This window comes from Poeciliopsis prolifica, unplaced genomic scaffold (assembly GCF_027474105.1).
Source record: "Poeciliopsis prolifica strain line A6 unplaced genomic scaffold, Auburn_PproV2 SCAFFOLD027, whole genome shotgun sequence".
NCBI lineage: Eukaryota > Metazoa > Chordata > Actinopteri > Cyprinodontiformes > Poeciliidae > Poeciliopsis > Poeciliopsis prolifica.
Window position 1 is genome coordinate 6690202 of NW_026562402.1, and position 14340 is coordinate 6704541.

The 14340-nt window shown below is 40.4% G+C and overlaps 1 protein-coding gene across 2 annotated transcripts in view; it reads left to right on the top strand.

Annotated features, from left to right (window-relative positions):
• The window catches only part of sema3h (sema domain, immunoglobulin domain (Ig), short basic domain, secreted, (semaphorin) 3H), a 62969-nt gene that overhangs the window by 26362 nt on the left and 22267 nt on the right, over nt 1-14340 (top strand). For both annotated transcript variants that reach the window (XM_055048355.1, XM_055048356.1), the window contains exons 2-8: nt 1195-1349; nt 5195-5257; nt 5803-5922; nt 7104-7197; nt 7998-8117; nt 9526-9671; nt 10966-11080. In XM_055048355.1, the coding sequence (XP_054904330.1) occupies nt 1195-1349; nt 5195-5257; nt 5803-5922; nt 7104-7197; nt 7998-8117; nt 9526-9671; nt 10966-11080 (813 nt within the window). The remainder of the gene's footprint in view (nt 1-1194; nt 1350-5194; nt 5258-5802; nt 5923-7103; nt 7198-7997; nt 8118-9525; nt 9672-10965; nt 11081-14340) is intronic.

Consider the following 14340-nt stretch of genomic DNA (forward strand, 5'->3'; position numbering starts at 1 on the left):
CTTCAGCGTACTATTATGAGCTGTCAGTGTGTGAAGCCACGTCTGCCGCTGCTTTTTGCTTTTTGACGCCAATTCGCTCGTACACAAAACACAAGACAGACTGACGTGCCGTTTGCGTCCTTGCTCAGATATCGAACAATCTTCCTGGCAATAGTTCTCATAGTTTACATAGTGCGACAGAGCAATCATTTTAGAAAAATGCAATCAGTACATTCATCATTAGTCATTTCAGAATCCTTTGTTATCCCACAGTCTGTCTGAAACACATGTACAGCGTATCAAGATGTGAGTGTGTGTGTTCATACAACATGCATTTCAACTTTTTTGTTTGGTGTGAGAGTCCAGAGTGTTAGAGATGAAGCAGAACAAAAAAACAACCAAGAGATGAGAATCTCAGAGAAACTGCAGGTGTGGGAAAGTTTATGCCTGTCTGCTTATCTGATCACTTGTAAAACAATATTTTGCGTCATACCTGGTTGTTGTTTTTTGTCACAGTTTTCTCCCCACTTTTAATTCTGTTTTCTAAATCTTGGTTTTACTACTATATTTTGTTTCATTCATACTAGAGTTTAAACTTTAGTAATGCCATGATTTTTTATCATTTAAGAATTCAGATGTACATTTTGATGTGCCGATGTGGAGTTTTAGATTACACCAATGTTTTAAAAAATGATTAATTATTAAAAAGATTCTATTAATTAGCCAGATTAATTAATAGTATTGCTTTCTTGTCTTCCTTGTTTGATGCAGGCTTTCATAATCTATATTAGATTAGAGGCATTCACACAGTGTATGAGAAAAGCAGAATTGTTGTAATAGATTACTTACATAATTTTAAAATAAGTACATGATTATAGACATTATTATGTCTTTGACAGTCTATAAAAGATTACGACAATTGCCATTGGTACATTTATACTAAATGAAAACACCAGTCTGTGTTTAAATCCATACAAGATAAAACCTTGTTGTAAAATCAATATTGAGTTATCCTAAAGATAAACTTGAACAGGATATAAATCTTTAAAAGTCCAGAAAAGCATCCCTTTCTCTGGACCTTTGACCTTTTTGGGCCTTGCAGCCGAAGTGTTAAGCCCAGGTTTTACATATTCTGGTGCATTTGCTGAAGTTTGAACTTCCTCTGCTTACGCTTGGTCTGATGTTACATGAATTTCTTCTTCTCCTCCACTGCAGAGCTCATTCAAAATGGCCGTCTGCTGACGTTGCCTTTGGAGGCGGGAGATCTCCACTCCCTGCTGCCTGATGAAGACAGGAGGCGTCTATATGTGGCCATGAAAGATAACCTTCTCTCTACGAGTCTGGATGACATCACACAGAACCCGCGGAAGGTATGAAGTGGAAGACGCACACACAGCAATAAATGCGTGTGCCTAGGGGTGTAAATATAAACTGTTGTCACCCAAAATTGTGTCAAATAACAGCAGATTTACAAATCTGATTACTTGATTAAAGTAATTACTGATCATTTAAGAGCAAAGTCACACCCTTCTGACTTATATCCCATCAGGAACCTTATCTGTCCTGATGCCTGTAAGCAACTTACAGCAGTGCAGTTCGTTCTTTGGACCTTCATTTCTAGGTAATTCATTCTTTAGTGAAATATGTTTCATTAAGCCATATAAAAAGAATATCATCTTTGAAGGGGATGGTACGACAGGTCAGAGTTTTGTAAAATTCCAGAACATAAAGAAGATTTTATGTCCAGATTTGAGTTGGGTTCAGAAGTTACTGACATAAACTGGACTTGATGGAGAGAAATGAGAAGAAAAGTATAAGTATGTTTGTTCACTGATCATTGCCTCTGTTTAACTGGCATTGAACAAAATGGGAATATTGAGTCTGCTGATCTTTTATCTGAGTTAGACAGTTGGTTATTTGGCGTCTACCTCGTCCTAAGGTTTTTTTTTTTGTATTTTTAAACTAAGGTTTTTTTTATCTAAAAAGTGTATATGCATGTGGACAAAACGTACAAATGCATTAGAAAGTCTCAGTTTTGTGAAAAATAATTGATGGCGTGGAGAGGATCCCTCCGGCAAGAAGCATAGACTTTAAAAACCCCCAGATGATCTCGTTCCCAGGCTGCAGGCACCGGTGCAGCAAAACTCACCAAACACTGATGTAGACAAACGTCATACTGTCACACAACATCAAATACAAACTAAGTCGAACAGGTCTCATATTCGTAGAGTTGTACATATGGGAGGAAACTGTCTGCAGGAAGAAAAAACAGTATACACGACCCTGATGTTTCCCAGCACATCCACGGCCAGACATACACGTTAATGGCTGGCTGAGTTCAGGGTCACAGCAAGGACAGCGACTGCGCTGCCTTTTCATAACCGTGATCTGTCGGATCAAATCAATATCCTCATCAGTCAGACGCGCACGCAAGCCGTCAGGGGGACAAACAGGTAGGCGAGCAGACGAACAGCTTCTGGAACGGACAGACACACCGGTTCTTCCAGCCAGCCACCCACTGTGCCCGGCTCTCCGCCAGTGAAAGGAGAGATAATTTTAACTCATGACTTAGCTTCATGTGGGTTTTGCATTTTCACATACAGTATTTATAGTTTGTTTATACCATTTCATATTATGTGCAGTTATTTTCCCCTTTTAAGCTGTTGATATTCACAGTGCTATGTTCTCTTTCTCTTTTTTTTCCTCTCCAAACTTTTAAACGCTGCGTGATTACATCGAAAACTCTTAAAAGAAATGATCGTGGCAAACAGATTGACATGTGACCGCTGCTCCCAGTTCTCCCCAGGGCAGCCATTAACTGTCGCCTGTAGAGACATCGTCTTCGATGAGGCTACAGTTGAAAAATAAAATAAAAAAATACTGCAAAGTTAAAAAAAACAAAACTGAAGGCATTCTTTTCTGTGAGCCTACAGCTGGCAGCCACCATTACCCAGAGAGAGGTCACCAAGGGTTGTGTTGTGTTTCTGTGGCTTTTTGCTTTCAAATTTCTCCTTTCATCGTTGCCCCTTCTCTGGTTTCGCAGCAGAACTTTCGACATTTTCAGCAGTTTTCCGTCTTATTTTTTGGTTTTGCTTTTTTGTTTTGTTTTTTCTTTGCCGTTGATTTACTAGCCCTTCACTCTTCCTGCATGTGGTTTAAGATGACAGCCAGCATGCTTTCCACAGCAGGATAAATTCCCATCAACCACAGCCTTCACCTGGTGGCACTCTCCCAGCGGTGGTCCGTGTTCCTGCCAGTGTGTGGTACTGGAGATTAGGCCGAGTGCGGTCACTAATCTAATCTGATCATCTTGGCTCCGCAGCGGGCTCTGCGGGGATGACTGCATCGTGGAATGATTACGGGACATTCTGAAATTGTTTCCTAAAACCACCAGTATTTTGTCACTAATGGCTTTATATGACTGTGTGTCATTTTTTCCCCCACTGAGTGGTGATTTCCTGCTTGGACCACCAATTAATAAGTGCCAGATCATGCGCCTTTAAAGTATTAATTAGCATTTGTATGTCTTGGAGTTTTATGGATTGGGATTTTTCTGAGAAATTGTTTGCTTCTTGTACTTTTGTCAGAGCAGCTTTAGCAGCAGTTTTCATGGTCATATCGCTTCTATCTCAGCCTCATGACTCTGGTCTCTGAGGGAATGACTGAGTCAGGGAAATAGTTAGATTAGTCATGTAGCTGCCATTGGAGCCTCTATTTCTCTCTCGCTTGCACATTATCAAGAGCTCAGTTATTTCCTCTCAGTTTTGATTTCATCAAAAGGAGTCGGGGCGGGGTTGGACCTATCCTGGGGTTTTTATTTATTTTCATATAATTTATGAGATGTTTAATGTGATTATGTTGGGCGATGTGTGCTGTTTTGATTGCTTTATTAGTGAAGTCAGACATGTTCATGATTACCAGTACGTGTTTCATGGAAGATAATCTTACCTGAACCGAGAGTGAGCTCATCCTTCCAGCCCCCCACCATTCAAAACACACACACTCACATTCACACACACTTGAACAGAGTCAGAGCAAGCAAATCAATTGGAAAAGTCAAAGTTTTCACTCAGCCACAGGGGCCTTTTGTTGTCTCTTCCCCCTAAATATGAACCCTGAAACTGAATCACCTCCATCGGGTTTGGAACATCGACTCTGCCGTTAAACTTTATAACATCCTATGAAATTAAAACCACATTTTACTACAATTTTATGGTAGACTACCACAAAGTAGTACGTAATTGTGAATTGCTGGAAAACAATTCTCTTTTTAAGTTTTTCATTTTTAACAAACAATTTGGAAAATATTTGCAGACATCTGTGTTGCGGCCCTGTTATCCATAATGGCCCAGCAGGCCTCTGAGGTTCACTGGAGAACATTAATGAACAAACGGCGTCATGGACACGAGGAACAGCAGACGAGTCAGGGGAAAGTTGTTGAAAAGTTCAAAGCAGAGTTGAACTTATTTAACCTAGTCTGACAATCTGGACAGCATCACAACCAACCTACAGGTCCGTAGTTAATCTAGTGGAGCTGCAAAGATCCTCAGTTCAGGCATGCAAATCTGTTTACAGGACAACTATTGGTCGTCTGCTCTACAAAGATCAACAATCTTTATTTAAGCTTATTTATGTGCTGCAGTTGCAATACAGTTAAAGTTTTGAGATGTGCAGAGCTGGGAGAGCTACATCCCAAAAGATGGGCAGGAATGCACTGCATCCTCAATAGTTTTTTTAATTAAAGATATTTTCCAAAAGTGCATGTTCTTTCCTTTAAATGTTCATGTCTATTTCTTTCTTTATTTCTGCCGTCAGGCACTTCTCAGTGCATGCTGCTCAATAAAAAGCAGCCCAATTCCTTCTGCAGGTGCAGTCAAATTGTGAATCAGTCATGCTGCCGCGGTCCTTGCTGCCCTGACAGTTTGGCCCATTATCAGGACTCATCAATGCTGCCAGTTGGTTTTTATTTTTCTCCTCCCTGAAGCTGTTGCTCTGCTTATTCCATCCAGATTAGTCATGTGTTATTGGCTCTCCCTTCCTGGCTGACCGTCAGAGCACCTGCTGCTTCAAATAGCTGTTTATCAGAAACGTAGCACGAGCAGGAACGCCAAATTGAACAGGAAAAAGATTTTTTAAATGTCCTTCTCTCTCTGTTTGTTCTTGTTTCTTCCCTCCTTCGTTTCCCTCCTCTCTCTCTGACTTTCTTTCCCTGTAGCTTTTCTGGCCAGCCAGTCCGGACCGAGTCCAAGAATGTCTCATGGCTGGGAAGGATTCAGAGGTGATTCAAGACACACTCACTGCTTCCAGCACAAACACATGTGATTGAATAACAACATCAACATTTAAAACAGGAGCTTCCATATTGCCATAAACGCAGGTAAACCATCATTTAGCTCATCTCAGAACGTGATTTCAGTCAGAATGTTGCACAGATTAAAATCTCTTGACTGACAGATCAGGCCATATCACCTTTTTTTTTTTTTTTTTTCCCTGCTCGCTGCAATGTGATACGACCAAACGAGACCTGCCTGAAATGTTCTGCAACAATAACCCCAAAACAGTTGTGCAATAGATTGCAATCTACTGCGGAACTGAAGCTGATTGAATCCGATTCATTTAAGGAACTGTAAACAAACAACACTCTGACGCTGGTAGGGGAATCAAGATTCAGGAAGAAACAAGCCGACACATTTAGAACGACAGATTACGAGTGAAATAAAGCACTTATTCTGCTGTTACTGAACACTCCAACATGAAACACTGCAGGTTGCTGCATTGTGTTAAGCTGCTGCTCTCTTTGTGTGCATCTGTGTCTCTTAACAGCTGGAGTGTTCGAACTTCTTGCGAGTTCTGCAGCCGTTTAATCAGACGCACCTGTACGTGTGTGGCACCGGGGCCTTCAATCCCCGCTGTGCCTTCATAGCTACCAGCATCTTCCACCAGGTAAAACTGTGCACACACACACACACACACACACACACACACACACACACACACACACACACACACACACACACTAACAAAATAAAATGACATAGAAACTCGAACTTAAAACTTAATCAATCTGCTTCTTAGAAATGAGCCTCTTTGTTAAAACGATAACATAGGCTTTGTGTTTAATATATATATGTTTTTTTTATTTTTTTCAATATCTCACACTGATATTTACACACTTTAATGACATACTTATGTGTCATTGTGATTGAGCACACATTTATTCATGGTTTATAGGTCTGGTTCCAGAGGTTCGCCTCTGAAGAACCTTCCTTACTGATGTATATTTATTAAGAGAAAGGACTAGAGAAGTCAAACTATCTGCAGATATTTCCGCAGTTGGGCCGGTGCTCGTCGTAGCCTCCATCCTACCTGTGAGCTTGGGCTCCCATCCCCCACTTGGAGGCCCCTGAGCTGCTGAAATATCAGATGTGGTGTCTTCCCCCATGCTCACATAACCTGTGAGGGTTTACCCAATGTCATCTGTCCTTAATATGTGGCAACATTGTGCAGCTCACCAGACACTTGAGGCTTGGTTGACAATTAAATGTCAAACACAGAGTAAAGCATATCTAGCAGATGGGTGTGTACATGTGCCTTGTTTTCCGATATACACCCACACATATTATTCACTTAAAACACAAGAACATTTGGGACACTTTGGGGATTGTTCTCCTACCAGTGTTTTATACACATGTATGGTGCAATCCTTCAGTGCTGAATGTTGTTTGTGTGTCTTGCAGTACATGTGTGTCAGAAAGCAGCTAATCCCATGAAAGGGCTTGTGAGATCAGAGCAGACACGGCTCTTAGAGGAGCTGGTGGTACTGGCTGCTATAAGTCTGGACTTCACACATTTCAGATTCCCTGCACTTAGCCTGATTAGCCTCAGTTAGCTGCTCTCTCTGTGTGTGTGTGTGTGTGTGTGTGTGTGCGTGTGTGTGGGGGGGGGGTGATGAGCTGGCTCAAATGCTCTTAGAGCTCATCGCCTCAATGAATAGGATTATTTTCAAATTTTACAATGGACTTATTTTAATGTGCCTAACAAAACTTGTATCTGTTTCTGGTTTATTCAGCAGATTTGCTCGCTTAATCTCAACTGTGTGGCTTTTTTTTTTTTTTTTTTTTAAGGCAGAGTACCAAACTCTCTCCTACAGCCAGTCAGAGTGTGGGAAAGGGAAATGCCCCTACGACCCCTTCCAGAAAACGGCTTCTGCAGTTGTTGGTAATATTAATTACTCTTCAATGCAATTAAATGCTGGTTATCAGTTATCAGTTATCAGTTATCAGTTATCAGTGTAAAACAAGGTGTAGTTTTAATGTTCCACCTCTGGTTTGAAGTGTTTGTTTTTGATGCTAGGGAAAGTGTTAGGATGATCAAGTTCTTTCCAACCACACAATCGCAACACTGACCCACATGCTGCTGCCTACTAAAGGTTAGCTGGCAGTCGGACACATTTAAGAAAAACAGAGTCCTGCAATATTTTTAAGTTTGTTTAATTGTCACTTGCTTTAAATAAAAGAGCTGTTACATATTTAAATTTATCTGTCGACGCCATCGCACAGTAAAACCTCCTGTCTCTGAATATCATATTGTGAGAATGTCATATCATGTCTCCACTTCACTGCATGCACTTGATGCAACATGACTGACGGTTTTGGGTAGGTGTTGATAATAAATATGTCAGATTATTGTCAGGTTTTATAAAGCCTGCTAAAAGCATTTGACGTTGAATTGGTCATTTAACCTGAGAAAAGCAGCCAGACAGCATGTGGGTGGGCAGTGGCAGTGTTGTTGACATCAGCATGCCTCTGACTGTGCTTTGGATATTTTTGTTTTCAAAGCTTTCCCATATTATGTTACTGTTGTAAAGATCTTCAGACTGTTGGGTATATAATGATTTTTACAGTAAGTCTAACCAAAGAACAGATTCAATGTGTGGATTGAGTAAGCTCTGAACATACACTGTTCATAGTCATCATGCAGTGTTGAATAAGGATGCAATCAATGGGTTTACTGTTTAGATGGAGAGTTGTACGCCGGCATCACTTCAGACTTCATGAGTCGAGACTCATCTTTCTTCCGGAGCCTCGGCAGGCGACACGTCATCCGTACAGAGCAGTACGATTCCACCTGGCTGCAGGGTGAGTCCCAGAACCGGAAGCACATTTGAGAAACTCAAGCAAGAGTAAAAAAAAAAAAGAAGAAAAAAAACTTAAGAAGGTTATTGATAATTCTACTAAGAATTGTGTTTAATTATTAGTAGAATTTTAAAACAAAATATGTAAAAAAAATCTATTTCTTTTTTGACACCTTTTCCAATCCACCTTTCTGTAACCCATGATGCTTTGCATGAACTTTGTTTACAACCTTGAAACCAGATGGATACATATCAACAGATGGACAAAAACACAGGGGACATTTAACACACAATATGAACACTGCAATATTAGTAATTTAATTAAATACTAATGCGATTCTTTCTGTGCTTCTACTTAGTTGAAAAAACATTAATTGTCTACTATTTTTTATACTAATCTGATCATTTGCATTCTCAGATTAGAAATGTAAGAGTAGGACAGACTGGAATAACGATGATTGGTTCCTGTCACAAAATCTACTTAGCTTTTTTTTAGTAAAACCTAAATTTGTGCCGTTCTGCTCTCAGTGGTGCCGTTGAGGTTTTCTCTTTCTGTGGATCCAAAGTTTCTTTTCTGAGAGTCAGTTGAGAGAGTGACAAAGTGAAGATGCAAGATTTTCAGACGTAGCTCAAGTTGAATTTTTTTTCTTTGTCAGAAAAAGACAAAGAAAAAAATGGCGCTACAAAATGGTAGCGCCATTTGTCGATTGCTTTACTGTTGGCGGCAGAAACTGCTGTGTGCATGTTCAGCTTTTTACCTACACAAGACACAAGTTAAGCTTCTGACTGTAGAAGCAGGCAGCCGACGCTGCAGCTAGTGGTCATGTCAGAACACGTCTGCGTTTTGCTGGCACATTTGTGAATATCAAAACAAGGGGGGGAAAAAACAGTTTTAGCAAAACAGCAAACCATTTACTTAAAAATGTAAGTTTGATCAAATGCAATTAGCTGCCAAAAGAAACTGATTTGGCTTTACTTCTGCAGCGACACAAGTGAATTGTTCTCCAACAGCTTGTTTGAACGAACTCAATATTTGTTGAGTTATAGCCCACTATCAACTGCCACGACTTCATCTTTACATCTCAATTTGAAAAATAAATGTTAAAGGTAAACAAAAAGGCAAATGCAATATCACGTGATCTAAATCAGCATCTGTACAATCATCCTGCTCACCCGGTTGGTGTTTTATCAGCCCAGTACGCTGATGTCTGCTGCTGATAACCACCAGTCACCTCTCCTCTCTGTAAACTCACTTCCACCTTCATCATCTCTCTGCTGTCACTCTCCCATATTCTGTTACACAATTGAAAATGTGACGTCAGCATAGTTGTGCTGCTCCACAGTTGATTTGCTTTAATTTAGCTATCTTTCTGTGTGTGTGTGTGGGTGTTTATGTGTGTGTGTGTCTCCAGATGCCCAGTTTGTGCGGGTAGCGCCACTGTCTGAAACTGATAACCCAGAGGACGATAAAGTTTACGTGTTCTTCACTGAGCGTGCCCAGGAGGCAGAGGGGGCGGCCGGGAAGGTTCTCTACTCCAGAGTGGCACGAGTTTGCAAGGTACGATGTGCGTTTTCCTGCAGAGGTATTTTCCTGCGGTTGTATACGTGCAGGTTATCGTGTCTGCACAGGCCGGGGTGTGTCCAACTGAATGCCCCTGTTTGTTTGTAGAGTCTCTTGCTTCAGTCATACTGACCATTTCTAAAAGGTATGATCAATGAGAACCAATAGTGTTTTTATTTGCTTGACTGTTAAAACTCGTTTGGTGTTTAAAACTTTAAAAGTTCACGTTTCTTGGGGAATAAACTTCTAATAAGTTTGTTGTGGGTTTTTCTAATCAGCTGCATGTATTTTAACACTTCAGTGGATCTTATTTTCTGGGACTTCTACAGAAATTATGTCAGAATGAATATCCGTTAATTGGTATTTACAATTAATTTAAAATGCCCTTAATGTTTCAAACCTCCAAGCAGCAAGACCCTCTTAAATCGATTAACCGAATATGGACCAATCGTATTTATTTATTTTCAGTTCATTTCTTACACTTGATCATGACAGCATATAGTGCAGTGTGTGCCAATAAAAATGAGAAAATGTGAAAAAGTACAAGACAAAAGGGAAGACATATGTATGTATGTATGTAATGTGATACATTTCAGTGCCTGAAATGTCTTTATGTTGTGTCTTTGAAGAAAGGTGAAGAATAAACCTGACACAATCCTGAGAGAAGCATCATCCTTTATCCATTCAACAGCTGTGTGCGGTTTTCAGCTTTCAGCGAAAAACTCTTCTGCAATTGGAAAACCCAACAATAAAATGTCAAAGTAATTTCTTTGCGACAGACTGCCGATATTAATTTCAATGTGAATTCTTTTACAGACCCATTTGATAAATTGGAACAGTACTGAAAGGTTAAGTTGATATATGTCCGAATACATACATTCAAATGATCAAGATTCAATAGGATTAAAACTCAAAATTTGATGTATTGCTTAGTAGCATTTTAATTGCTGAATAAAGTTTAATAATGTCCAGGTTAAGCAATAAAAATGACAGAAACAATTTATAAAGATGCTTCAGTCGTGGACTGAAAATAAGTGAAAAAAGGCTGTATTTCCGAAAGCCTAGAAAGTTATTGATCAAAACCACATTGAAAGATGGCAAGGTTGCAGTTTGTGGCTCCTTAGAAAACATAATATGAACAGACAATAACTCAAAACTTTTGCGCAGTTAAGTGTATGTAATGTGATGCAGCGAGAACCTGTGTGCACAAAAACATAACACTTCCAATCGTGTTGTGTTGTCAGCTTGAGGTTTACGTGAACATATTAAGTCTTTTTAAATTGTGTTGCAGAATGACATCGGAGGTCAGAGGAGTTTAGTGAATAAGTGGAGCACCTTCCAGAAGGCCCGGATGGTTTGTTCGGTTCCAGGACCAGACGGCCTGCAGACACATTTCGACCAGCTGCGTGAGTAAAGCAAATGGCAAACACATTACACGCAATCAGAGCATAGCTGCGAGAGTTACAACAACAGCTGGACCTCTGCCACTGAATGCTTCATAAAACAGGAATTGAGCTCAGAAATGCAGCCAGTCTGTGTGTGTGTGTGTGTGTGTGTGTGTGTGTGTGTGTGTGTGGTGTGGGGGTGTGTGTGTGGGTGTGTGTGTGTGTTCGTAACGTTGGTGTTTTCGCAGAGATTTCACACACCGAGGAAAACTAAAGGGGCTTGACGGCCTCCTTGGCCTACTGTACGTCTGCATAGCCAGACTGTTACCGCTCCCGACAAAATGGCCGCTCACCTCGAGTTTGTGGCTGTGCTTCACCCCTGGTTGCCACGGTAACTGGCCTCACATAGAGCTCCTCAGACTTTATTCATGATCAAGGATTCCCTTGATGGACAGATCCCTGGCTTAGGAGGCCACTGCCTTTCCCCATTGGGCTGCCGGGGCTTTTGTCGTTTTAATAGCGAGTGGACAAAAAACATCGACGCTGAAAGAAATATGTGCAGCAGGGCATAAGCCTCACAGTTTACAGCAGTGTAAAAGATTAGGCTTGTACAATAAAGAATTAAATGTAGCGTGAATGCTTGCATTGACCTGCAGGTTATGGACCAGCATGCATCTGCAGTCATTCAACCCCCACATTACCTTTTCGTCTCAGCTCTTGGAGAACCAAGCGAATCAAACAGCAGACGGGCATGCAGCGAGTTTGAGCCACACTCTTATCTCAGCTGGTCGTGTAAACAGAGGGATTTTCGCGTAAACAGAGAGACCGGCACAGTGAATTAGCTTGTTTATGCAGTACCTTAACTCATGAACAGTAAATCACATTCTCTTTCATGTAGCCCAGAACTTAAACAAACACACATGGGAAATTGGGAAGCACTTGTAAGCACACATATTGAAGGTAAAGCTTGATTTTAGTTGCTGACACACAGGCACAGGCCTTGGCTCGTCTGTATACACAAAAACCGTTCGGACTTGTCAGAAGCATAAACATTTCCGTCCATCGTGCCTGGCCACGTTCACGTATCTGATAAGACTCCATATGAATTTGTTTATGAATACACTTTAGCAACACATGCACACAAACACAAAAACCACAAGTCCCACATTCTGGATTGACACACTGGATTTACACATTGGCTTAAGAATGCTGCCTGTGTTGTGTTTATGTCATGCTCTGTCAAACAGAAACACTACAAGTCCCATAAACCTCTGTTGCTCTGTGGGGCTCACATTCAGTGCCTTGCAGACGTATTAACCCCCCTGAAATATGTTCCTGTTTTTGCTGTAACGTCACTGATTTAATTTGGATTTGTTGTAGTTGACCAGCAAAAATGACGCTTCATTTTGAAGTGGAAGAAATATTGTAAAAGACTTTTGTCAGCTATTCCACAACAACGTCAACCTAATGTCCATTTGGCCAAAAGATGCATCACGATGCTAATGATAAACCAAAAATCATTCCCAGAATATTCCCACTAGTGAATAAAACACTAGTGGGAACAGGCCTCTGTTACAAAATGCACAACTTTATCCAGATAATATAAAACTTTTGCAAGGAAATGCAAAAGAAACAAATTCCCCAAGACTCATCGCAGGCTCTGCACAAATCAAATGAGGTGGTTAGAAAAAAAAAACAACAGAATCGAACAAACTAATACAGTAAAACTGCAAGCAAAATTCACAGCTGCAGCACCATGAATCAGTGTAATGCTGCAGAACCAACGCGATCAGCAGGGAAACCTGTAGAGCCAACCAGGTCAGAAGAAACATGCTCGCCGACCGTCTTCTTCTTTTTGTTCATGTTGGAGTTGAAGCTGAATTACTGCCACCTGCTGGCTCACCAGTCAGGTGTTCACTGACAAGCCTCTCGCAAAACTGGTAAAACATGTAAATGAGATCCGTTAGAGCAGCAAATACTTGTTTTGAGAAGTTTACTAATGGACCCGCCTTTTAGAAAAAAAATGAAAAGATTTGTAATAATAACTTGATCAGCAATGCCAACCAAGGCATATAGACCAAATGTTGTGTCTTTTATTTGCAACAAATAAGAATAGATATCTCTACTCTTCTTCACCATTTGTCTGAGGTTGTTGACTCACATACTTGATGTTATGTAACACTTCCCACTGAGTTTGGTTTCAAGCAAAGCATCTGGTCTGCGATCACCTCACGACTCGATTCGCCAGACAGTTTTGCTTGGACTTCATTGTTCTGTTGTTTTTGCTTCTGCTGTTGGAGCGACTTTGTTCACGCTCGTATGTCTCACTTTCGATCTGTGGGCTTCTCGTTGTTGTGGATGCCGTCAGTGTGAAACAAGTCGAGCCCCACTCACCCATAGTTAGTCAAACACCAGTGGAAAGGAAGGTCAGGCAGTTCAGATGCGAGTCTGTCACAGGAAAGGATTCTCAGTTGGTTTCTGCCGCTGTCCTTGTTGTGGTTTCTCCCTGTCGAGGAGAACAATGCAGGGAGATTTTAGCGCTGGAGTCAGACAAGTTTCTGCTGTCTGCCAGTAGAGACAATAAAACCCTTCCAGTTATTTGTCCTCATCTGTTTTTGTCTGGGTGTAAGCGGTTTAGTTACGTTATAAACGAAAAAACAAAGCCCATGACCGAAACTGGAGAGAAGCCTTGAACAGTGTGGGATGTCCCTGAAAGTTGGAAAAGATGACAATTAGGATAAAGCAGGCGTCCGTCTGTAATTTTATAGAGGTTTTAAATGAACATAAAGAAGAAAAACACCTAAAAAAATCATTAATCTAGTGATAAATGAGCGTCATCATTTCCTTTTGCATGTATGTTTTTCTCGAGTTCTTCTTCCTACCAAAGAGACTTGATGACAAAAGTATTCAGTCTGGTGCATCAGTCTTCACTAAACCTTTTTTGAAGAGCAGTTTTAGATACTAAATATTATTTACTATCTAAATAATATTTTTCTTTGTTCAAAATACCAAAATACATAGAACCCTCTACATTTAAATGCATTTTTTTTCATAAATTACACCCACAAAAGAAAACTGCAAATATAAACGACCTAAAAAAATATGATTTTCTTAGTTTTTCTTTATATTGGAGTAGATAAATGCACATACACTTAAAAAGACTTTAAATTATTTTTAACTGTTTTGCCTTTAGTGTAAAGATTTGACCTCAAAAGCATCTTCTTTTTGAAGCCATCATCAGGGCTGTCATAGTGATTGGATATTTGACCAAATGTTACATT